General features: G+C 46.4%; 3 protein-coding genes across 3 annotated transcripts; all 3 read left to right on the top strand.

The window, feature by feature from the left end:
* Positions 1 to 744: 744 nt before the first annotated feature.
* On the top strand, positions 745 to 7,626 carry LOC120699618 (heat shock protein 90-6, mitochondrial-like). The gene is made up of 20 exons (XM_039983624.1): positions 745 to 1,080; positions 1,449 to 1,652; positions 1,758 to 1,831; positions 2,032 to 2,157; positions 2,257 to 2,350; positions 2,453 to 2,536; positions 2,716 to 2,859; positions 2,934 to 3,047; positions 3,125 to 3,187; positions 3,293 to 3,367; positions 3,475 to 3,579; positions 3,862 to 3,993; positions 4,083 to 4,175; positions 4,257 to 4,334; positions 4,405 to 4,659; positions 5,648 to 5,750; positions 6,047 to 6,221; positions 6,313 to 6,418; positions 6,594 to 6,683; positions 7,168 to 7,626. The coding sequence occupies exons 1-20, from the start codon at positions 961 to 963 to the stop codon at positions 7,360 to 7,362; spliced, it is 2,430 nt and encodes an 809-aa protein (XP_039839558.1). The 5' UTR covers positions 745 to 960; the 3' UTR covers positions 7,363 to 7,626.
* A 7,823-nt stretch (positions 7,627 to 15,449) lies between these two features.
* Positions 15,450 to 22,348, top strand: LOC120699617 (OBERON-like protein). Its single transcript, XM_039983623.1, has 3 exons — positions 15,450 to 15,644; positions 16,162 to 17,374; positions 21,364 to 22,348. Exons 2-3 carry the CDS (start codon positions 16,186 to 16,188, stop codon positions 21,966 to 21,968), a joined length of 1,794 nt encoding a protein of 597 aa, XP_039839557.1. The 5' UTR covers positions 15,450 to 15,644; positions 16,162 to 16,185; the 3' UTR covers positions 21,969 to 22,348.
* A 1,263-nt stretch (positions 22,349 to 23,611) lies between these two features.
* Positions 23,612 to 24,819, top strand: LOC120699616 (CASP-like protein 2U1). Its single transcript, XM_039983622.1, has 2 exons — positions 23,612 to 24,038; positions 24,159 to 24,819. The coding sequence occupies exons 1-2, from the start codon at positions 23,866 to 23,868 to the stop codon at positions 24,553 to 24,555; spliced, it is 570 nt and encodes a 189-aa protein (XP_039839556.1). The 5' UTR covers positions 23,612 to 23,865; the 3' UTR covers positions 24,556 to 24,819.
* The last annotated feature ends 882 nt before the right edge of the window (positions 24,820 to 25,701 follow it).

Genomic DNA, 25,701 nt, shown 5'->3' with positions numbered 1-25,701 from the left:
CAGTACTCCCTTTAGATGATCGGCCATGTATGTATGATTCTTCATGATCTGAGAGCAAATTATTATTATTATTATTATTATTTGCAAACACATGAGCAGCCTCCGCAGCCTCTCTAGGCTTAGCGTCGAGAACCTTCTCCTGCGTCGTGAAAATATCAACCTACCAGCAATATACCACGGCCCTTCGCGCTAGCACACTTAGCCCTATAAATTTTTTTGCATGCATAAAATACTAAACAAAGTTTATTTATAAAATCTTTTAACAGATAAGTGCAACTTTGCACGACAAATCTAATAAATTTAATAAATTCATGATTGACTATAGTGATGCTACAATAACTATTCTCTAATTATGTGGTTAAAGATTCATCTCGCGAAATAGCGCAGGATCGTGGAGTTAGTTTTGTAAATTACTTTTATTTAATATCTCTAATTGATGGTCAAAGTTTGCTTCTACAAAATCAAACAGGCACACACTGCCGTAACTCAGTGACAGGTGGGCGACCATATCACGTGGACCCACATGTCATGTAAGGAAACATCCGTCTGAGCCTTCCGAACCGGCGACCGGGAGCGGCAGCAACCCTAACTCTACTGACATGCGGGCCACATCCCGACCAGGCCTCCTCGGGCCCACCTTGTCATCGTCAAGTAATCGTCCTCGCATCATTTGTCCCAAGTCCCAACCCAACCCTCGCGCTCCAGAACCTTCCCCCGTTTAGCCGCTAGTGGACCCACCAAGTCAGCGACCTGCCCCCTCTCTTCTTCTTGCCCTGCAAGGCGCACGCCATTTATACGAGGACCTTCTTCTTCCCTCTTCCCCCAACCTCCCAAAACCCTACCCGCCCCCTCCTAAACCCTCGCGGGCGGCGTCGTTTCCACTGATCCGACTCGGCCACCCCGTCCGTCTTCCCTCGCAGCCTCCCTCGCCCTTGGCGTGCTTGGCAGCGGAAGCGGAAGATGCTCGGGGCCTCCAGGCGATCCCTCTGCGCCGCCGCCGCCGCCCGTAGCCGCGCGGCAGCCGGCGCCGCCCCCGCCGTCTCCGCCGACGCCGCCGCCTCGGCCCCGCTGACCCGCCCGGTACGTGCGGCATTCCGCTTTGCCCTGTTTGCTTGGTCGCCATCATCGGGAGCCATGTAATGGCTCGCGATTAGCCGGCATAGTAGGTCCGTACTCATTCGTTCGTCGGAATTGGCGAACTGGGCAATTTGCTTTGGGTCGATCTGACGGGCATTGATGCTTAGGTTTAAAGGAATTGTGCCGGTTTTATTCATTATGCTATTTACCATTAATTTTTAGTGATTGCCTTCTACTTTATTGGGAACCACCGTGCAAATGTACGGTTCAATAGTTGAGAATTCCCTTGTTATTATCATCTAATTTAACGGTCCTAACTGACTTGGCCCAGTTACCTGTTAAGTTATATCTGTTTTATTCTGTGATATCAGGTGAGCAGTGGAGCGCAGGGAGCTCCTCAGCAACAGAAAAGGTTGCTCTCAGTGCTTGCGGCGCCCAAGGTTACTGGAACCAGCAATGTGGCATCCTTTAAGCTGATGGATGGTACCCTTGTTGGGAGACGCTATGAGTCGAGTGCGGCTGCAGTTAACTCCACAGACATGCCGCCGGCTGAGAAGCATGAGTACCAGGCGGAGGTACACATGTAGTGAATTTTGGGTAATTTTGGGTAACTTTGTGCTAACTTCAGCTGATGTTTGGTTATAAGTGATGCCATGGTGTTTCCTCAATGTGCTTCACAGGTCAACAGGCTCATGGATTTGATTGTGCACAGCTTGTATAGTAACAAGGAAGTCTTCCTTCGAGAATTGGTCAGGTGGGTGGGTTGCATTTTTAGAAATAACTAGTTTCAGCTAGCTTAAGTGTTACCTCAAGTACAACCTTTTGTTCCTTGTCATGGTATTTGGTTGAATTGGGATTGTGACCTCTTGTCAATTGTTATGTAACGACTGTGTTATGGATTTCAATTCCTCTGACTTAGTTTGCCCTTTCATTTTCTTTTATTTGTGCTTGCAGCAATGCTAGTGATGCACTTGATAAGTTGCGTTATCTGAGTGTCACTGATCCTGAGCTTCTCAAGGATGGTCCTGAACTTGACATTCGCATCCAAACAGACAAGGATAATGGAATAGTAACGATTACGTAAGTATTAGTTGCTTGCAGAAGATCATAGACGTACCATGCAATTTCTTTGTTGGGAAGTGATTTTCATTCTGGCCTGCATTTGCTCGTTATCTTCAGCGATTCTGGAATTGGCATGACGAAGCAAGAACTTGTCGATTCTCTTGGGACTATTGCAAGCAGTGGAACTGCTAAGTTCCTGAAGGCATTGAAGGTTTTATCTTGCTGAAGATGATGTTCTCTGTTTGTAATTTTTCCAAGTCTTAAATTCTGCAATAGTTATGGTTTATACTGTCTACTGTACTCTGTACAACAGGAGAGTCAAGAAGCTGGCATGGACAGCAACTTGATTGGCCAATTCGGTGTTGGATTCTATTCTGCATTTCTTGTTGCGGATAAGGTATACTGTTACCATGATTTGTCAGTATATCTGTTTAATTGGTTATTAACGAGCTAAAATTCCTCTGTTCATGTGCTCGTACTCTTTATTAACGATTTTGACTTTCCTGCTGTCCTTGTATCCTATGGCTGTCCATAATTTCTAAGTATTAAATTGGTATTTTCACTCCTATGCAATAGGTTGTTGTGTCAACAAAGAGCCCAAAATCTGACAAACAATATGTTTGGGAAGGAGAAGCAGATTCCAGTTCTTATACCATTAGAGAGGAAAAGGACCCGGAGAAGTTCATTCCTAGAGGAACTCGTCTTACTCTCTACCTCAAGGTCTGTAAGCTTATCCCAATGTGATGTAACTTCTATTATTTGCCCTATTTTAATTATTATTCTTTCTATTTCAGCGTGACGACAAGGGTTTTGCTCACCCTGAAAGGATCCAGAAACTTGTAAAGAACTACTCTCAGTTTGTTTCCTTCCCAATTTACACGTGGCAAGAAAAGGGCTTCACAAAAGAGGTGAATATTCTCTCTTCCGTCTCTTTGCTATTTTGCACCAAGAAATTACTTACATTTGGCATGCATGGATCATCTAGGTTGAGGTTGATGAGGATCCAGCAGAAACCAAAAAAGAAGGTGACGGTGAAACCCAAACAGAGGTAAATATATAAGCAGCTGGAACTCTTCATTTTGCACTGCTTTACTGTGAACTAAATTGTGTTGTACTTTATTACTGGTTGAGAGTTAACATCTCTTGTTCACAGAAAAAGAAAAAGACCAAGACAGTTGTGGAGAAGTATTGGGATTGGGAGCTTACAAATGAAACACAACCTATCTGGGTAAGACTTATTTATGTTATCTTTGTTGATATAATCATGATTTTATACATGTACTTTCAAAAATGTAAATGTGTAAACCTTATGGTACCTGTTTGTGCTGTTGGCAGCTTCGGAACCCTAAAGAGGTTTCAACTGAGGAGTACAATGAATTTTTCAAGAAAACCTTCAATGAGTACTTGGATCCTTTGGCATCCTCCCACTTCACTACAGAGGTATGTTGTGTTTGCATTTATATTGGTTGTTTGCCATTTCTTTGTTTTGGTCAGTAAACAGTTATGACTATCATGGTTGGTTTAGATCTCATGATTTGTGCAGTGTGCCCTATATGTGCTTTGAGTCATGTTCTTTTTCCTTGCCATGCTTCATGCTCTGTTTTGCTTTTATCAAAGTTTATTTTTGTGTGTTTGAGATAAAATCATCATAATAATAAAAATCTAAGCAAACACTGCAGATTTGTGTAACATGACGACAAATGTCTGGTCTAATTGATACAGGGTGAGGTAGAATTCAGATCAGTTCTTTTTGTTCCGGCTACAAAGAAGGAAGACATAACTGACAGGAAGACCAAGAACATCAGGCTTTATGTTAAGCGTGTATTCATATCAGATGACTTTGATGGAGAATTGGTATGCTCAATACTTAGCACCCATTCTTCATTGTTTTTATAAAATTTTACTACCAAGTAAATCTGATGTTGACCACTGTGTTTGGCCAGTTCCCAAGATATTTGAGCTTTGTGAAGGGTGTCGTTGACTCAAATGACCTTCCATTGAATGTCTCTCGTGAGATCCTTCAAGAAAGTCGAATTGTAAGTTGCTTGAGGGGGGGATTTCTTTTCATGTCTCTGTCCCTACTACACTCCAAATACTGATCTTATTGTCATTTTTAGGTGCGGATAATGAGAAAGAGGCTTGTGCGGAAGGCGTTTGATATGATTCTTGGTATTTCTTGCAGTGAAAACAGAGATGTAAGTTTTCAACTTTCCTCGGTGCCAATTATCTGCCTTTTGCAGCTTTCTCATCCGAAATTTACTGTAGGATTATGAAAGGTTTTGGGAGAATTATGGAAAATTTTTAAAGCTGGGTGCCATGGAAGACAAGGAAAACCACAAGAGAATTGCTCCTTTGTTGCGATTCTTCTCTTCTCAGAGCAATGATGAATTGATTAGCTTGGATGAATATGTGGAGAACATGAAACCTGAGCAGAAGGACATTTATTTCATTGCTGCAGACAGTCTGAGCAGTGCCAAAAATGCTCCTTTCCTAGAGAAACTCACTGAGAAAGAGTATGAGGTAAGAACCGAAGATATCTTATTGTTATTGCAAATAGATTATTGATTTTTTGAGTATTTCTTGTTTAGCTGTTTATTTTTTGTTTTATTGTATTTTGTTATTGAGTCCATTCATCACAGCTGCCAAATTGTTCATTGAATAATGGCTGGGGTAGTTTCAGGACCTGACCCGCATATAGTTCAGTTACATGCAGTGTTTCAAAGGCGTCGCATAGTCATCCCCTAGGCGTCCGAGCGGACCCAGCTTACCTCGGGGAACAGTTAGGCCTTGTTGCCTACGTGCCACCTAGGCGATGAGGCGTACACAGTTTTCCTTGGGTCGCCTTGTCGCCTTTGAAACACTGCTTACATGAGTCTGTACCCCTTGTTTTCGACCTTAGTTGGGCAAATGTGTGGAAAGAAGCCAGTAAAAACTATAATAATTGGAGAAATGGAAGGGCTCTACCTGGATACAGAAGTTGAAATCATCTACCTTCACCATGAATTAGACTGAGTATGGAAACACGACCTAAAGAGGTGGTAGTGACCAATCTAACCATTGAAATTAGGGCACCTAAGGAATAAGCAGTTGCCATGCAGAGCTAAAGTGCTTTGTGGCCATTCTGGAAATGCTACGGGTGTGGCTGCACTGCGTTGTATGGGGGTATTGGGACACTGAACAACTGGGCTTTATGCTACATCTGAGGCATTTTTGTGTTTTTGCTATGTCCATGGTCTATTTAGGCTGTGTCTGGGCTTTATACTTATACAACAACATAGCCTTTTGTCCCAAGCAAGTTGGGGTAGGCTAGAGATGAAACCCAAAAGAAACAAGGATAAGAGAAACACAAAAAAGACACAAGGCATAAGAGAAGCACAAATAGCCCAATATTATGAACAAAAATAACCCTATAAACATTCAGGCAAATGAGTGTATAGAATGTTAATAATTCCAGAAATGAGATTAGTTTGTGTCTCTAACTTCAAATGGGTTATTTCTTTTTTTGTAGGTTCTACTTTTGGTTGACCCTATGGATGAAGTGGCTATCCAGAATCTGAGCTCCTACAAGGATAAGAAATTTGTGGACATTAGCAAGGAAGATTTGGACTTAGGTATGCACATAAAAGTGTTGCGAATCAATCTCCTATTACCTACTGGATGCTGAGATATACCTGCCTTATTGTGGCAAGGTTTTGTTCTTTTTGTTACCTTCTGCAATAATCACCATGTTATTAGTACATTAAATGTGATCCATGATCTGTTTAATTTATACAGTTCTTTAGACTTCTGTCTTGTACACTTAACTTGTCTCTTTGTAGTTTATATTATTTGTTTAAAAGTGAGACATTTAATCTTTTATCTTAGTGATTTTTCTTGTTTCTGATTGTGATATGCAAATGTACCTTAGGCGATAAGAACGAGGAAAGAGAAAAGGAGATAAAGCAGGAGTTCAGCCAAACCTGCGACTGGATCAAGAAACGCTTAGGTGACAAGGTTGCACGTGTTGACATATCTAATCGTCTCAGTTCATCACCATGTGTTCTCGTTGCAGCCAAGTTTGGCTGGTCTGCCAATATGGAGAGGTTAGTGTCTATTTTCACTTCTGTAATGATTTCCTGATCTTTATAACTATAAAATCCAACAAATTAATAATTCCTCACTGTTTGTTAACAGGTTGATGAGGGCACAGTCTATGGGTGACACATCTTCTTTGGATTTCATGCGTTCGAGGAAAGTATTCGAGATAAACCCAGATCACGAGATAATTAAGGGCTTGAACGTAAGTTCTCAACCTGCTGTTGGCTATCTCACTTGTTGGTCGAATTTGGAAGCGCTAAAAGTTGCATTGTATCTTGATGATTTGAAGTTTGTTTATTCATTGTGATAATTCTGTTATTTTAGACCAAGTACCTCTTGGGTGTTCCATTCTAATGAATTTTAACTTGCAAATGCAGGTTGCCTGCAGAAACAACCCTGATGACTCTGAAGCTCTAAAGGTTCTGGATGTCCTATTTGAAACTGCTATGATTTCAAGTGGCTTTACGGTGAGTACGCTATTGTTTTCAATCTCATTAACATCATTGAATTTTTTTTTATGTCCCAGAATCCTTTGCTTTTGTTTTGCTGTCTTAACCTCTGTTTTATATCTGGAAACATGAGCATGGCAAGACCATATCTCATTTCCTTTTCACAAAATAGGGAAAAAAATAGCATAAGCACTATTTGCAAGTGTTAGATAGGACGAGGCAAACTCAATGTGCTCACCACCTAAAATTACCATATCCTAGCCATAAAAACTGAAATACGGGAGAGTTACAGTTTATTCTGTGTCTGTGATGCCCAAATTCTGAACAGTTTATTATTATTCAATCGTGCCGGCAGTGGCACTCTGGAGTCTCGTGTAATGTATGGATACGAGCAACTTAGTATGATCTGTACTTTGATTTGACTATCTGTGCCCCCTCAATCAACACTGCCAAGCTTATCAGTTGCAATTCCATTTCAACTCATGCCTCTATAATGTTGCAGCCTGACAACCCGGCCAAGCTCAGCGGGAAGATCTACGAGATGATGAGCTCCGCCATCGCCGGTAAATGGTCCACACAGTCACAGGTGCAGCCCGCCAGCCCGTCCCCACAGTATGATGCCCCGGTGGTTGAGCCCGAGCCCATTGAAGCTGAGGTGGTCGAGCCTGAGCCCGTCGAGTCTGGCAAGCAGAAATAAGAAAAGAGGGAGGTACCTGCGTACCAGGTGTCACGAACGTCGGATGTCAACGCCGAGAAATTTTTGAGATCTTGCCCCAACGGCCTGTACAACGAGCTGTGTGATTGCTAATGTAGTCGTGTTGGATAGGGTTTAAAAGACAGGAATAAGTAGTGTTTAGAAAACCAGAACAGAAATTTGAATTTTGATGGGTTTGGCCACTATGGATATTGTTTTTGGAAATTGTATGCCAACTTGTTTCTTTAATCTCCATGGAGTTGCATAGGTAGGCCGTGTGTTACTGGTGAGTTTTAGGTCTGCAGCACAGCACTGGATTTGGCTGGATACACGACAGCCAGGCAGAAGATGCAGAAGATGATCTATATAGATGAAACGCCCGAAGGTCCGTGGCCATCCACTCGTCAAAAAAAAAAAAAATCTGTTCGATTCAAGATCTATGGTGCCCATGTCTCCTGGCCATCCTGTTGCCGTGAAAATTTTCAGCCTCGCCAACAATTTCTTTACGTATGAAACGCTCGAAAGTCGGCGGCTGGCAAGGCCATCCACGATTCTTTTTTATTTTTTTTAAAAGATAGCATAAGCACAACTCTGTGAGTTAAGAAGAAGTAAATATACATCACGCGCCGAAGCAAACACCACCACCACAAAGACAATGCACGCAAACAAATGCACATAACAAAACACTACACTACTATAATCTGGGAGAGTAGTCGAAAATAAGCCACCGCAAACTGCGCCCTCACCAACGCTGTGCCATGCCAAATGCCATAACCCACTGCAATTTTGAGCGACAACTCTAACTCCACCACAGGGTGGTCATCCTCATGCCGCACACACACGACCGTCGATCCTCCAGCTCCAGCCTTGCTTCGGCAGAACACTTCCGTCGTGACATCAATGCAGTCATCTTGAACGCTCAATGTGTGGGGGCCTCTCCTCATCCACCGCACAAACTTCTCAGAGACAACCACCTTGAAGTGCACGAGGACCTCGCCGTCCGCCACACTAGACACTGCTCCAAGGATTCTTGCCACCGAAGCCACTATAAGAGCATCACCTATGCCACACCGTCACTCGGGTCACCATGCGCACCAGCCCAAGGCAAACAACACCCATGGGCCCTCTACATCTCCCTGCCAACACGGACCGTGTGCACCTCCTCTGCCGCTACGCACAGACAACACCACCAACCGACCACCACCACTGCCACAAGCCAAGCTAGGTCTCCAAATGTGGTGCCTCCAAGGAGGGCACGACGCCAATGGGGCCCTCCGCGCACGTCCATAGAAGGACAAGGCTTTCACCCTGAGAACCTCGTGCTGCGGGGACATGGTGACTCTCAATGATGCCCCCAGTAGGGAAAGCGACGCCCCAAGGGTGCCGCCACCATCGCCACCGACAAAGTGCCAATGGAGTCTTTCGCCCAGCTCAACACCATGCCTACCGCACGCTCTCGTCCATGCCAATAGCCCACTCTCCGCCGCATCCGCATTGCCTCTACCGGAAGAAGCCCGGCACTGCCCGAGGCACCACCTCGGCACCATCAGCAAGCACCTGCCAGCCCTCGGCCCCACCACCATGGCGGCGTTGTACCAGTATTGCCATCGAGAAGGAGAAGGGGAGTATCATCCAACTTGTCGCAGCACCCGTCGCCCGCGTGCAGAATGCCCCTAGCCCCACCATCTCCAGACCGCCATGGCCCGGAACAGGTAGAACTGGGTGCCCCTGGCTGCAGCCACCGCCGTCAGCACCGTGCCGGCCGCAGTCGCTCCCCTTGCATCATCCCACACCGGCCGCTGCCGCCTCCGTCAACCCACGCTGGCCGTAGCCGCCGCCGCCGCCACTGCCCTGCTCCAGCCGCCGTCCCAACACGCACCACCACGCGCCCCCACCGCGCAGCCACTAGATCCGGTCGGGATGGCGCCGGATCTGAGAGCAACTGCCTCCGCAGCCGCGAGGGGCAACCCACGCCAACGAGCAGGCTCCAGGAGCCCGGGTGCTCATAATGTAGTGAATATGTGTCTAGGCCTTTCCAAAAAGTAGTGGCAGTACAAATATTGATATTAGTTCACTACTAGAAAACAAGCCTTAGGTCCACCCCAAAAGTACCGGTATGGAGATGAACCGGTACCTATGCATAGGTACCGGTTCATCTCCATACCGGTACTTTTGGGGTGGATGGAATTTATGAATGTGCCTTAGGTACCGGTTGGTATTATCAACCGGTACCTAAGGCTCTCCATAGGTACCAGGTGGTAACTTTTATATTAGTACCGGGTGGTACCATCAACCGGTACCTATAGACGAGCCTTAGGTACCGGGTGGTACCACCAACCGGTACCTTAGGCTCATCCATTGGTTACTTTAAAAGAAAAATATCTCCTTCTCGCTCAGAACAAATGTGCAGCTGAGATGGTAAAGGAGCAACGTGCGAGTCTAGAGGTCGCGAGTTCAAGTCCCAACTAAAGAGAATATTTTGCGTGAATTTTGAAGGCTTAGGCACCGGTTGTTTTACCCGGTGTACCACTTTGGGGGTACCGGTTCAAAAAACCGGTACCAAAGGCATTCTCCGACCGGTGCCAAAGGCAGTTTTTCTAGTAGTGGTTGCATTGAGTTCGTGTAGCTTTCTGTGAATATGTGTCTAGGCCTTTCCAAGAAGTAGTGGTAGTACAAATACTGATATTAGTTGCATTGAGTTCATGTAGTTTGCTGGTGCAAGTGATAATTTTATGTAGGGACCAACCTACACCGGGTGCACCAAGAAGGGCATGGCACCAACTTACTAGAGCCGACAGTTTAGGTTGTTTGCTACTTGATTATGTTCAGTTAGAATATGATTTGGTTTGTTGCATTGTTTTAGACTAGTGTGTGCAATAAATTAAGCAAGGAAGAATTGTTTTAGTAGATAATTTTTATTTATTTCTCACCTAAAACTTAGTAGCTTTTAAGAAGTGATTGTTATTTGTCTCGTAGGTTTTTGTTTGTGCTTATGGGCATTAAATATCTCTATCTCCCAATCTAAACACAACAACAATTTTTGAGCTTGTTCAAGCTGCTCATAGGAAAAGGAAAATCATGCTTTAGGATTCGTATTTCATTGTTAATGGCAGATCTGTAAGTGGAGAGCAAATATTGAATGATATACCACTTGATCAGGGTTCACATATACATGTAAAGCCAAGGATAAGGGGTGGCGTGTAAGTATTCAAACTCTTGTGATTTGATTAGTCCCTTTTTGTGTGCAAAGTTGTAACAATATAATGTGTTGTAGGCCATTCCACTCTATAGCTTTTCCCCAATGATGTTTGATCAGCTGGGCAATGTTCTCATCATCAATGCGGACACAATATTTCAGACAGTTTGGCTCCCTCCAGACAGTCTGTCTGTTTCCTTGGAACCTTCACACAATATATCTTGCGTAACCTTTTCATTTTTATGTTCTGGGATGTCATCACCAACAACAAAAGTGTTGGCAAGGAGGTTTCACCATAGGGGATATCTTATACTCAACCGGAGGGATGTTTTCATTGATCCAAAGGTACCTTGAGTGAACTATTATCCCCAAGGAGGTGCTGCTGATCTTAGACAACTATACCGCATCATTGACACATACCTTCGCCCTTTGGGTGCACTTGCGCATGCATTACACGTTGATTTTCTACTGAATCTGTTGCAAAATGATGATGAAAATCTATGGACAAACAGGGAGTTCATTATATTTGTGATTAATCACTCATTTCTTATGTCCTTAGCTGACAATTGTCCATGCCGGCTTCTTATAAAAGCCCGGCAGCCCACTCCCGCTCTTCTTATCAAGCGATAGAGAGAAGCCAAGCGGTAGAGAGAAGCCATGGCAAACATCTTGGACGTCGTGGATGTCAGTATGCCCATGTCCTCGCTCCGGTGCCCTATATGCTCGGAGCCTTTTAAAGAAGGCAAGGTGTTCCAGGTAAGCACATACTGCTCATTCTCTTGTTCATCTTTAAATTAAGCAATGTAATATTAACCTACATATTCCATGCAGTGCAAGAACACCCACCCCATTGAAGAATTCCTAATGTGCTTCCTTCTTTTTTTATCGTTGAAAAAAAAGATAATGTTCATACTTCTTTTTTTTATCGTTGAAATATCATCTACAAGTATGATAAATTGACAGTTGCGACTTGTGGAATTCTAACGGTGCGATATGTTTATGTATCATTCTGCCTGATTACCAGTAGCTGTATGAGAATGTTCTTCTTACTTTGTCAATTTGGCCTACTTGTTGGCGGTGTTAAAAATAGCAGGTTAAGGCATTTAACAATTGGTGTTGCCAAAGGGCCTCTAGCTGAGTTGGTTAGAGGAACCCAGCGGCACTCCTCAGGTCCTGGGTTCGACTCCCCGTGGGAGCGAATTTCAGGCTGAGGTTAAAAAAATCCCCTCGCTGGCCCCGGTGCCAATGCACTGGTGTGGACGGCCCAGGTCGGCCTGAGGACCCTTATGATGAGGACATCACTCCTACGGATACAAACGACACTCCTCAAAATGATATACAAGGTCCTATTACTCGCGCACGTGCTCGACAATTGAACTTACAGGTGAGTTCGTTCCTAAGTAATGTTTATTGTGAATCTGAGAATAGATTGCTACCTAATGACTTAATTGTACTTAGGAACAAAGGAGAGGACCAGCAAGGGTGTGGAGAAGGCCTTGGAGGCGTGGAGGACCAGCAAGGACGTCCGGATCAAGATGGAGGCCCAAACCGATTCGACTTCGTTTCAGTTTCGGACTCCAGGAACAGGCCGCACTAAAACGGACGCCCAGGTTGCATACGGAGTCGGATTTGGGCGCACTTGATATGGATGGAAAGATAATTTCAAGACGCTTCCAATGGCTCTGGTTTCAGGCTCAAATTCATCCGGAGTCGACAGGAATCGTCTGTGGAAGTTGGCGTCCAGAATCTGTCCCGGTGCTGCGTCACTGTTTTTGGGCCGATGGCCCGTGTATCGTGTTGGAGCCCAATAGGGGCGCGTCCAGGGGGTCTTGCGCGACCTAAACCCTTATTAATAGCCGCCGCCGCCATCGTGAGACTTGGGTTTTGCTTAGATTCATTCTGTCAAGAACAGTTGTCGCCGTTCATCGGTTTGTGAAACCCCAACTCGTGAGATTAATCATTGATCTGCAGAGTCACTTCATTTGAGCTGCGTTTCTTTCGAGTTCTTGCTTGTGTTCTTCGTTGCGCTTGCAGGGATTAGCCTTCTTGGCGAGGTCAACCGGGTTGTGACACGGTTGATAACCAGAGGAGTTGTGGTGCTAAGATTGCTGGATTCGGGTCTTAGGATCTGAAACCGGATCGGTGTGTCTCGCTCCGCCTACAACGAGAGTTATCCAGAACCTGACGGAAGATCGGGAACCCACGTCCCCATTACCTTACATGGCCCAGGCAGGGTTCCCATGGGCTACGGCCCCCAGTGTCAGGGCGGGGCCAGGGTTCAGGGATTTTCTCGGTCGGGGAAGCCGAGGCTTCTTCTAGAAAGTCAATACCGGTGGGGCGGTCTTTCCCCACCCGGCCGAGTTTTTTTTTTTAACAATTGGTGTTTGTAGAGGCTAAGAAAGTCAATAGTAGACTATAGTCTAGCTAAACCATTTAACAGTTCTGTAAATATCATGTGTTGAGAAGTTGGCGCCTGTGACTTTCGAAAAGTTGTACCAAAGTAGTGTAATACACTAAAAAGATCTTCACGTAGACACTAATATGATAGACACTCTGTATGGGCACTCAACTCTTTGTTCATCATAACTTAGTACACTATAAGACACTTGCACTTTTTATTTGGCTACGTTACTATGACACTACTACATTACATGGCAACCTTGCCATCTCATACTTGAGACCTCTTTTGCTATGGTATGACAAAAGGGGAGTGGAGCACTCCTATTTATAGAATTCCATGGTTCATATGGTTTTGCCATGTGTCCACCTTCTGCACACTTTTTTACAAAATATCTAATTCTATAATTTTTTCATACTTATCTAACCATATAAATATCTAATTTTTAGAGTATTTCATATTTCATCATGAAGCATGGTAACCATGGTTTATGTGTACTATCTAATCTTCTAGAAACTTCGCACAATTATGCATTTCTACTTCAACACCATGCATAAATCTATGAGTAAGTAGGCTGTTGTCTCGAACATTTCAGATGTTGATCTCATCCGTCGGCGGCTAAATTCACAATAGCGTTGGGGGGAAAAACACCTCCTGCCGTAGAAGCTCCGACAGCCCCATGTGTTCATGTCAATTTTGCCGCCCTTTAGAATTCTCTGTCTACATATGGAGCATTTTAAAGTCTATTGCTTAGGAACTATCACAAATACATAGTGGTTCTTTCATTTTGTAGTGATCAAGACATGCTTAATTTTTGAAACTGGATAGCTGCATGTATTAACCAGCTAATCTTTACTTGTTTAGTCCCAAGTGAACTTGATTCATATGGTCCATTGTGGAGTGATCTTGTTTTGCAGTAAGCTAACTTCTATATTGTGCTATTTTTCTAATGCTCTGTGAACATATGCTCTTTGAACAGAGGTAAGCTCGGTGATTGGATAAGCTCGGCGATGGACTGATGGATGCTTGTTTCAGATCTCTGCTTGTGTTTGTAATGGCTTCTTCACCTAGCTGTTTGCCTGCTCCAGTGGCCATTACAAAGTTACGCTGAGTGTCATTCTTGATTTTTGGTGTTGACAGAAGCCATGGGCCCATGGTAGTTATAAATACATAATGGAGATTATTGATACTCATAGAGATAATTTGTTTCACCCGTAGCAACGCACCGGCACACATCTAGTAATGTTAAAATTAAGCATAGATTCGAGTTCTTTGTACATAGCTATGTGTACAACACATACATATACTATACACTTTCGATTACTCTCAATTTATTCAATCCAAACTAAACCATATTGCCAAATGGAATCAAGCAAACAGTTTACGCGCACACTGCAGTCGTTGATGATAGAGTCACGAGGGGAGTGCATTTCCCCTGCACGAGCACGAGCGCGCCGACGAACCTCACATGCAAAAAGAATAGCCGCCTTGTCCCCCGCGTCGCCCTAGGGCGACTCGGGCGGATCGCCTCCGCGCCGCGCTTGCCGCCCGCCGCCGCCGCCTCTGGCCCCCGTCTCCTCACGTCTCTGGCCTCCTAGCCGGTGGCAAGGGGGCGGGGGTCCATTCTCTTGAAGATCTATTTCATCGTTAGATTTTTTTCAATAATTTTCCTTTCCTCCAGAATAAATAGGTTAGACCTTGGATTGTCTTTTCGATGTTTTTGATCTAGCTTTCTATGTAGTATTGGATCTTCTTCGGTGGATGTGTCGTTTTCTTCGGAGACGTCGCATTTCTCATTGAGGGATCGAGATACGTTGGCCTAATCCTCTTTGAGGAGGGATTGTATATGTTTTCCCTTCTGGTGAAATCGTCTTTCTGGTCGCTGGTGCTAACATTGGCGGCGGTGGATCTGCTCTTCCAGCCGCTATTGGTAATGGCTAATGGCGGTGTCGGATCTGATGTTCGGTTCAACCTTTAGAAGATATGGTCGATGTGCTTTCGGCGCCTTTTACTCTCTACAGTGGTTGAGCACACACCTCCTCTTTCGCGGCTTCCACATCTGTGGAGTCTTCTGTTGGTGGGGACTGCGGTTCTGTTCGGATCTGGTGCTGTTCCACGGCGATGGAGTTTTCTGAAGTAGTGGACGGCGCCGGTTGCAAGGAAGACGAAGAGTAGAGACTCCGTGACATGCTTTACTGTAATTTTATTTTATATTTATTTTATGTTGAAGTCTCAGTTGTAAAAAGAATTATTTTTTAATGAAATTCGATGCCTTTCTAAAAAAAGAGCACGAGCGCGAGCGCGCCGGTCAACTCTATCCCCAGCCAGTCCCACCATGCCACCACCGCGGCCGGCGGGGCCTACAGAGCCTCACCACCGCGTCGCCCACCGGTCAAACCAGTCGCCCGCCCCGCCCCCCACCGCCCACAGCCGGTCTTCATCTCCGCCGCCCTGGCCCTGCGGCTGGCCCCCCTGCCTGTCTTCTCTTCCCTCCCCACGCCCACGCGGGTGCGTCTCGGTTGGACTCCCACTCCCCACATTCCTCGAATTTTTATTTTGAAAAATAAAAAGTAAAGGAGAAGACTCCGCAGCGCGGCGGAGCGGACCCTCGCCGCCCGCGTCGGTCAGCAGCGGCGGCGATCCTGCGCCGGCTTCAGCACGCCCCGTCGATCCGGCCCGCTCGGCCTCCAGGTGAGCTGCTAGCTTGACCCCCCCAAATCGCCGGCCGGTTCGTCCGTAGTACGGTAGGTCGGTAGCTAGGCTGCCTGCGCGCGGATGCGGAGCCCGGGCCCGGGGATGCTCGATTCGGCGGCTGCCGCTCGCTCGAGGTCGGCTCCCCTCTCGCGGCTTCCTGTTGAGGTGCGAGAGGGCATGGGGGCATGCGCCGCGGCTGTTTTTGGCTCGTGGACTGTGCCTGGATAGTTAGGCCCCGATTAGCGAATTTCTGGTACCGATTCCTGCTCTAGGCGTCCCTTCGCTGAGGAATTGAGCCGTGAGGATCACGGGAGCATGGAGTATCGAATCGATCTGTGACTGGTTGAGTAGGAGGAAACTTGTTCCTGCACTAGCGGTTCCCAAGCTTAGATCTAGAGCAGAGATTTTGCTTCTTAGTTGGGACACGTGCGATTTTGTTTTGTTTTTTTCGCTCTATGTGCGTTCAGTCGTCAGTATCCTTGTAATTACCGATGGAACATGTTACTCCTTGCAGGTTGCAACTTAAGGTCTGTGGAAGATGGGGACCTCTTCCGGCGCTAATTTCCATCAGCAGCCGCCGTCGTCACAGGGGATGCTGCCGCCGAGGCACGGCCCGCGCCCCTCGGGCCCGCAGACCTCCCTCTCTCTGGCCTCGTCCGAGCAGGTGGGCTCGCCGGACATGCAGGAGCCCGGCTCAAACTCCGACCCGGGGCATGACTCCGCCACCGAGAGCGCCAGCTCCAGGGACACGTGGCCTACGGAGCCAAACCAGAGCAATGGTGGCGCTGCTTCTGCTGCTGCTGCTGGTATCATGAGTAAGGCTGTGGAGAAGGAGAAGGAGGTCGCGAATGGCGTCTCCAAGCTGCAGGTTATCCGCGGACCCTCCTCCCGCATGGGCGGGATGCTTCTGAGGGAGGTTGCGCGGGAGAGGGTCGATTTGGTCGCTGAGAAGATGAAGGTGATGCCGGAGGAGCACTTGGAGGAGATCAAGAATGAGCTCAGGTCAATTCTGGAGGGCACAGGGGGTTCTCAGCATGTTGAGGAGTTCTTGTACCTGCAGAAGCTTGTACAGGACAGGACTGATTTGACATCATCCATGCTTTCACTGGCACACCATGTGCAGCTGGAGATCCTGGTTGCGATCAAGACTGGGATACAGGCTTTTCTGCACCCAAGTGTTACCATCCCGCAGGGCCGCCTAGTGGAGGTCTTCTTGTACAAGAGGTGCCGGAACATTGCTTGCCAGAGTGCTCTCCCTGCTGAGGACTGCAGGTGCAATGTGTGTGCTAGCAGGAATGGATTTTGCAACCTCTGTATGTGTGTCATTTGCAACAAGTTTGATTTTGAAGTCAACACATGCCGCTGGATTGGGTGTGATTTCTGCTCTCACTGGACACATACGGATTGTGCAATTCACAATGGTCAGATTGCAATGGGGCAATCAGTGAAGAGCAGCATTGGCCATGTTGAGATGCTTTTTAGGTGCCGGGCTTGCCAGAGGACCTCAGAGCTGCTGGGCTGGGTTAAGGATGTCTTCCAACAATGCGCTCCTGGTTGGGACAGGGATGCATTGTTACGGGAGCTTGAGTTTGTTTGTAAGATATTCCGTTTAAGTAATGACCAAAAGGGTAGGGTGTTGTTCAGGAAATGTGTGGATCTGATTGAAAGGTTGAGGAGCGCCCCTGCTGATTCCATCAATTCTAGGGTGATACTACAGGCGCTCCAAGGTATGTCTATTTTCCTTCACTAAGACTTATGTTTTTGTTTGATTTATTACTTCTTACTTCTTACCTGCTTCTGCTCCATTCATTTTCTGAATGCTCATTTCTATGTCTACAACATTCCTCGAACTGTTCCGCATGGTTCCGCTAGGCGCTAGGCGGATTCTAGGCGCTGACCCTCAGCCTAGCGCCTAGGCGGGATTAATCGTGCCTAGGCGTTGCTAGGCGTTTTGCTAGGCGTTCTATATCCATTCATATTTTACCTACAAAAGTCTATTAGAAAAGAAAAAACAGGACACATGTGGGCCAAATATTACATAAAAGGCCCATAAAACAGCCCAAGCCCAATTTGTACAGCAACCTTATCTCTAAGGGACCTCATCCCAACCCTATCCCTTCCACCGCACGGTGATTTCCCAGCCGCGCCGGTCGCGGTCCCCGTCCCAGCCTCCTCCGCGTTGTCGCCGCCCCTGTCCCAGCCTCCTCCACGCCGTCGCCACCCCCGCCCCCGCCTCCTCCGCGCTGGTCGCCACCTCCGCCGCCCCCGTCCCCGCCTCCTCCGCGCCGGTCGCCACCTCCGCCGCCCCTATCCCTGCTTCTCCGCGCCGGTCGCCACCTCCGCCCGCCTAGATGGGCGACTACCCCCATAGGCGAGGCGACGGGCTTCGCCCAGCGCGTAGTTGCGCCTAATCGCCGGCTAATCGACGCCTAGCGGAACAGGGCTGTTTCGTCATGCCTGTGAAGGTATTCTGTGCTTCTATTACCACCGCTCAAGTCATATGAGGTCTTATGCATTTCAATTACATTGGCGTGTAATGGAAATTGTTTATTTCACGTAAGAACATATGTTTCGTAAGTCATCTATTGCTTTTCCTGCTTTTGGAAGGGAAATGGGACAGAGCTGAGAGCCTGGTTTGAAAAAAAAAAACTTTATTGCTTTCCCTCATGAGAACAGTTGCTGTAATATTGTTTAATTGCCTTTTTCAGTTGTTTCCCCTTGTATGTGCTTTGTACATCGACTGAATTAGGGCAAACTGACGATTTGCCACTTTTGGGAGTGGGTATCAAGAAATGCCACTAACTTTGTATAACTAAGAAACTACTCCCTCCGGTCCAAATTATAGTTTGTTTTGGCTTTTCTAGGTACATACTTAGGTTTTGCTATGTATCTAGATATACAGTATATCTAAGTGCATAGCAAAAGTTATGTGCCTAGTAAGCCAAAATAACCTATAATTTGGGATGGAGGGAGTATCACTTGTACCACTAAAATTTTCGCCTACCTGTATTGACCTATTACAACACAAAGCCTTTGCTCCTGATCCTCACTTCTCTCACAAACACCATCCTCCAGTCCTGCAAGCAAGGTTTTAAAAAACGCTAGATGCTAGGTGAATGCTAGCCTATGGTTTAGAGTTTTTTGTGATTAAACGTAGATTAAACGTCTTTTGTGATTAAACGACACTGTGATTAAACGCAACGCTAGGCCAAAGTTTAGAGTTTAATCAAGATTAAACGTAGTTTTAAAACGTTTTTTAAAACAGGGCCTGCAAGTCTACACTCCCTAACCATTTAACGAAAAGTTGCACCTACCTGAAAGCCTTTCATTTTACCTTCTTAGGTTATACTGCAAAATTGTTGAGTCTTGGTTGTTAGGCTAGAAATTCAATAAAAAATAATTTGTATGGTTGATGAATTGATGTAGATAGGGATCTGAAGCACGTTATCGTTTGATTTAGCATCAACAGAAAGAACTGATGTTGACTCATTCAGAGTTCTTCCAGTTTGATGTATTCAATATCTTCATCTTATGGGTAGGCAGTAGGCGTCTAGATTTTATGAAACAAATTTCTGTAAGGGTTTAAATAACTGGTAAAGGTCTACTCTATATCCAACATTCTTGCTATCATTCTCCTTAACTGCAAACATTTCTTGCTAGACCTTCTCTTAACACATAGGGCATGTTAGCTTCCAGCCTCTTAGTTCATTTCACAGAGTCACTTCACAAAATCAGCAGAGAATCACCTCTCTCTAAAAAACTGTTTGTCAGAGCTCTTGCTGGATGCAGCAGAGAATCAGCTCTGGGAGCTCAGCCAAACGCACCCTTAGAAAGTTGGAAAATTTTGATATAGAAAGTTTTGATATTTTGAAAGCATGAGTATCATCTGTTATCTTTCTATCTAGTAGCTACATGTTCCATAGAGATAAGTTTTTAGCTTTCTATCTAGTAGCTACAGGTTCCATAGAGATAAGTTTATACTTCTTATACAACAACAACAACAACAACAACATAGCCTTTTTTCCCAAGCAAGTTGGGGTAGGCTAGAGATGAAACCCAAAAGAAATAAAGGTCATGGTTCAGGCACATTGATAGCTAGTCTCCAAGCGCTCCTATCCAAAGCTATCTCTTTAGAGATATTCCAATCCCTAAGGTCTCTCTTAACCGACTCATCCCAAGTCAGTTTAGGTCTACCTCTACCCCTCTTTACATTATCGACCCGCTCAAGAACCCCACTACGCATCGGCACCTCTGGAGGCCTCTGTTGGACATGTCCAAACCATCTCAGCCGATGTTGGGTAAGTTTCTCCTCAATTGGTGCCACCCCAACCCTATCCCGAATAGCTTCGTTTCGGACTTTATCCCTCCTTGTGTGCCCGCAAAACCACCGCAACATCCGCATCTCTTCTACACTCAGTTGCTGGACATGTCGTCTTTTTGTAGGCCAACATTCAGCACCGTATAACATCGCCGGGCGAATTGCTATCCTATAGAACTTGCCTTTTAACTTTTGTGGCACTCTTTTGTCACAAAGGATGTCAGAAACTTGACGCCATTTCAACCCGCCAGCTGAAATTCTATGCCTAACATCTTCATCAATGTCGCCATTCTTTTGTAGCACCGATCCTAAATACCGAAAAGTATCATTCTGGACCACCACTTGCCCATCTAGAGTAACGTCTCCCTCTCATGGCTAGTCGTGCTGAAATCACACATCATGTACTCGGTCTTGGTCCTACTAAGTCTCAACCCTTTCGACTCTAACGTGCGTCTCCACAGCTCTAACTTCCTATTAACCCCTGCCCTACTCTCGTCAACTAGCACCACATCATCAGCAAAGAGCATACACCAAGGGATCTCACCTTGTATATCCCTTGTGACCTCATCCATCACTATAGCAAATAAATAAGGGCTCAATGCTGACCCCTAGTGTAGGCCTATGTTAATAGGAAAGTCAGTGGTGTCGCCATCACATGTCCGGACAAACATTGTCGCATCCTTGTACATATCCTTGATGAGGGTAATGTACTTAGTTGGGACTTTGTGCTTCTCCAAGACCCACCACATGACATTTCTCGGTACTTTGTCATACGCCTTCTCGAAGTCAATAAAGACCATGTGCAAGTCCTTCTTCTGCTTCCTGTATCTCTCCATCAATTGTCGTATTAAGAAAATCGCCTCCATGGTTGACCTTTCAGGCATGAACCCAAACTGGTTTTGGGTCACACTTGTCACTCTTCTTAGGGATCCATTGCATAAGAGGGGAATTGTTAAATTTTTCTGTTTCTACCCCTATTCTCTCGAGCAGTCTAGCTTATGATCATGATGAGGTGCTGCTTGTGCCTTCAAGACATCAAGAGCAATCTGTCAATTATTTGCAACTTATTATATGATTAGTCTGCAACCAAGGCTGATAACACTATTGATAAAATGGGTATAGCACCAGATTTGGCCTGGGTCCTCTCTTTGTACAAGTGTATGATTTGGTTGGCTGAACTCTATGTATTTTGGATATTCACTTCGTGAATCTTGGTGTTTCCTTTCTCGTTTTGAGGACTAAGCTGTTCTTTCTTTATGTTATGGGGTTAACATGATATGTTATCTGGCCTCTTTTACCGCAGTTGTGAATATTACCTGGCTTTCTAATTTATCTTGTTTTATAGCACTGGTTTTGGCAACTCACTAACAACCAATGGATTGATGCAATTGTACACAGAGCTTGATATGGACTCCCCAAAGATCTCTGAAAATGAGGATTCAGGACGCCCGATCACACCTCAGGAGGCCTGCAACCGCATAGCAGAGGTAGTCCAAGAAGCCGTAAAAAAGATGGAGCTCGTCGCAGAAGAAAAAATGCGACTCTACAAGAAGGCCCGTCTGGCCGTGGATGCGTGCGACCGCGAGCTGGAGGAGAAGCTCCGTGAGGTGCAGGAGCTGAAGGAGGAGCGTCTGCGCAAGAAGCAGCAGGTGGAGGAGCTTGAGAGCATCGTGCGGCTGAAGCAGGCGGAGGCGGAGATGTTCCAGCTGAAGGCGAGCGAGGCCCGGCAGGAGGCGGAGCGTCTGCAGAGCATCGCGCTGGCAAAGTCCAAGACAGCGGAGCAGGACTACGCGAGCATCTACCTGAAGCGGCGCCTGGAGGAGGCGGAGGCGGAGAAGCAGTTCCTGTTCGAGAAGATCAAGCTGCAGGAGAACCAGAAGCCCATGCCGCACCAGGCGAGCAGCAGCGCCGGCAGGGACCCCGCGCAGACGATGATGCTGTCCAAGATCCAGGACCTGCTCAAGAACGTCCGCAGCATGCCGGCCAAGTCGGAGGGGCACTGAGCCGGTCGGAACAAGATCAGCGCAGCGCAGCGCCGCTCGGATCAGATCGGTAACGGTAACTGTATGTGTGGTGCTGGGCTGAAGCATGCATTGCTGATTGCTGATTGCTGATTGCTGATTCCTTGGTCAGTGTAAAGTGCTAGCGGAGGAGTAATGTGTGGATGCTGTCGTAGTAGTGCCATTAGTTGTGCTCTGGTTGGTGCTTATGTTGTGCTGTCGTAGTTTCTGTTATTCAAAAACTGTTAGAAGTTAAAAGTCGGGCAGCTATGAAACAGGTGGAGCAAACAGCAAACAGTGATGGTTCTATGTTTACATTTTTATTGACCAAACATATTGTATGCTTTGTGAGTATATATATAAAATCTTGCATGATGCTAATAGATGGATCCGGTGCAAGTGATGCCTCTCGTGTAACTGCTGCCGGACATGTTGCAGGTTGCACCTGAATATGCCCGAGCTGGCAGGATTAGTGACAGTGTCACACAGAGTGCGCAGGTCCCAGCGGTGCGGTGCGGTTTACCGTGTCGGCAGGTATGAACGTTGCCTAATTGCCACGGAACTCGAAATTGGACGGCTGCATGATTGATCAGAGACATGCATGCTCCAGAGTGCGCAGGTCAGAAAGGTGGGGTCGGTGGCGTGGTTTTCGGTTCGTGCAACCGCTGGTATGGTGCAGCAGCAGAGTGGCATGCCTGGTGTCGCTCCTGCTGCCTGCAAATGTGAAAATGGGACGAATGGAGGAGAAGGCACACATGGCAGGCATGTCATTTGGTTGGAATCTGGAAATGAGTCCAAGGTTTACTACTAGCTTGTCCTTACATTTCTACTGCTGGATCCTAAAGTTTTAGTGTTTGATATACTACTAGCATGTAGCAAAGGTAAGGTGCCCATTTGATGAGTGCTTGACACCAAACGAACACCTGTGCCATGCTTGTCCTCCGCTTCGCTTTCTGCCTCCGGCAGGCCGGCGCCACCACCGCAGCTGCCGCGCGCGGCCGGATGCTTTATTTTCCCGTCCCGCCATGGTGATGTGGTTTGGTTCTCACATGCTCTAGGACAGTCTGGAGTGGTTTATGTCAGCGTGTTTAATAAAAAATATTTTAGTGGAAGTCTAGTCTGGATTTCAGACTGCTGGCAGCTTGAAACTGAAAGGATCCAGAGACTAAATACATCGTATCTGTAACCGAGTATTCAATATTCATACTTTATCCAAATACTCAAGTGAGATGATATAGAATATGCTAATAGGATAAATATTATTAACATTCCGCTTATTTAAATAAGTAACCGAGTATTTAAATATGAAAAAAAGTTGTTTTGAGTTTGTTTTAAATTATTAAATATTTTAAACTCTGACTATAAATAAATTTTTTTTGTGTTGAGTTTGAAATTATGAAATTTATGTACATAGATTTATTTTGAAATGTAGTTTCATAGACGTATTTATTGAACATATTTTATAATTTTTTTTAACTAAAAAAATAGTGACCAAAGTTGTTGATGGACGACGACGATGTGTGAAACCGTTTTCGCCAGAGTAGGCCTTGGCGTGCGCACGCCCAACGCTATCCGCTTTCTGGGAAGGAGCTCCCATGATGATGGCCGCAATAAATCACCAGACGCACTGCACACAGAGGGAGGACCCCCCACACTCGCGCGCACTAGCTAGCGCCAAATCCTAGCGTTTTTTTTTCTTCTTCCGCTATAAGAATGGCCATCGAATCATCCATCGATGGAGCCACACCATCTTATCAATCCCGTGAACCTCCACTTCCCTCACTCTCAAGTCTCTCTCTTGCTGATATATATAAAAAAAGTCTCTCTCTCGCTAATCTCTGATTGATTGCTTCTAGCTAGCTAGCTAGGCCGCCGCCTCGCCCTGCTGCAAGAGCACGCCATGGCGGGCGCCGCGGCGGAGCGGAAGGTGAGGGTGGCGGAGCTGGCGCTGCGGGCGCTCCTCAGCGGGCTGGCGGCCCTGGCGGCGGCGCTGGTGGCCACCGACGCCCAGACCCGGACCTTCTTCTCCTCCTACCAGAAGAAGGCCACCTTCAGGGACATGAAGGCCATGGTGTAAGTCACTCCTCGCCGTCCAAGCTAGCTCCTAGCTCGGCCATGGTGTCGATCCTGGATTCATCCACCTTCAACGGCTCAACCGGTCGATTAATTCTTCCCATTTGTCTGCAAGCACAGGTTCTTGGTGGTCGTCACCGGCGTGGCCGCCGGGTACAGCCTGCTGCAGGCGGCGCGGTGCTGCTGGGCCGCCGCGGCGGCCCGGGGTGGCGGCGGCGGCGGCCTGCCCCTGCCGAGCCGGGCCCTGGCCTGGTGCGTCTTCTCCTGCGACCAGGCGCTGGCGTACGCGGTGCTGGCGGCGCTCGCGGCGGCGCTGCAGGCGTCGGTCATCGCCAAGCGGGGGCAGCCCGAGCTGCAGTGGATGGGGATCTGCGCCATGTACGGCGCCTTCTGCAGGCAGGCCGGTGCCGGGCTCGCCAGCGCCGTCGGGGCCGGGGTCGCCGCCGTGCTGGTCGCGTTCCTCTCCGCCTTCAACCTCTTCAGGCTCTACGGCAGCAAGACCGGCGCGACGTGGTAGTGTGCAGCTTGAGCTTGAGATTACTGCTAGTACATACGTGGCGTGGCTTCTTCACTGCTCCGAGAAATCGATCGAGATCAGGTGCTTCTCTCGCGATGCAAGCATTGCAGGGACGATGTGCACTGAACGAAGCTCTGCTGATTGATTGCGCATCTTGAATTCGATCTCCATGCTTGTTTTCTCTGTAAATGAGCATAAAGATATTTAGATGCACGCACTGCTCAAGAAACACAGCTTAAAAACTTTGTCCGTAAATTGCTACGACGAGACATGGTGCAGCACTGAACTTTTCTTGTTTTAACACAGACGTTGACATTCACAAATGCATGCACACCTATGTCTATGAATACAACCACGCAACCCTAACTCGTTCTATGAGCACCTTCGAGAGACTAAGCCGGCATATTCTCGAGATTGACGAAATCACTACGGGTCTCTCGCTATCGATAGCCACGTAACGCCGCTTAAATCTTAAAATAAATTAAAAAAATACGAGCACTATTATCGAGTCAAAGATTCGAATACTAGTGGGCAGGTTCTACCATAAGAAACCAGCTAAGCTCAATTCGCACACTGACGGGTTGTTTGGATTTAGGGGCTAAACTTTAGACCTTGTCACATTAAAGATAATCTTAATATTTAGAAATATTAAATGAAGTCTAATTATAAAGCTAATTGCAGAACCCTGGGGCTAAACTGCGAGACGAATCTAATGAGGTATACTAATATATAATTAGTCGATGGTTACTGTAGCATCATTGTAGTAAATTATGAATTAATTAGACTCATTAGATTTGTCTCGCGAATTAGCATCCAGATGTAAAAAAGTTTATAAATAGATTTTATTTAATACTTAAGATTTTTGATGTGACAGGCACTTAAGCTTTCTTGTTGCAAAGAATTTTTCATGTCTACATCAGATGGATTGACAATTGACATGCACATTCTGCTAGTTTGTGCACACGCCGCTTACCGGACAGTTCAATTTTGTGTTGATACTTGTGCCGATGGCAATACAGTGCAAGATTGGAACGTGGATCGGAACTGGATCCCAAACTCTTTACGAAGCTACTATTGTTTTTTTGAAACGCAGTACAGTACTCCCAACGGAACCTTTTATTATAACAGCAGTATTATGATGGGCGA

The sequence above is a fragment of the Panicum virgatum genome, chromosome 3K (assembly GCF_016808335.1).
Source record: "Panicum virgatum strain AP13 chromosome 3K, P.virgatum_v5, whole genome shotgun sequence".
NCBI classification, from domain to species: Eukaryota; Viridiplantae; Streptophyta; class Magnoliopsida; order Poales; family Poaceae; genus Panicum; species Panicum virgatum.
This window is presented reverse-complemented; position numbering and strand designations above follow the sequence as displayed.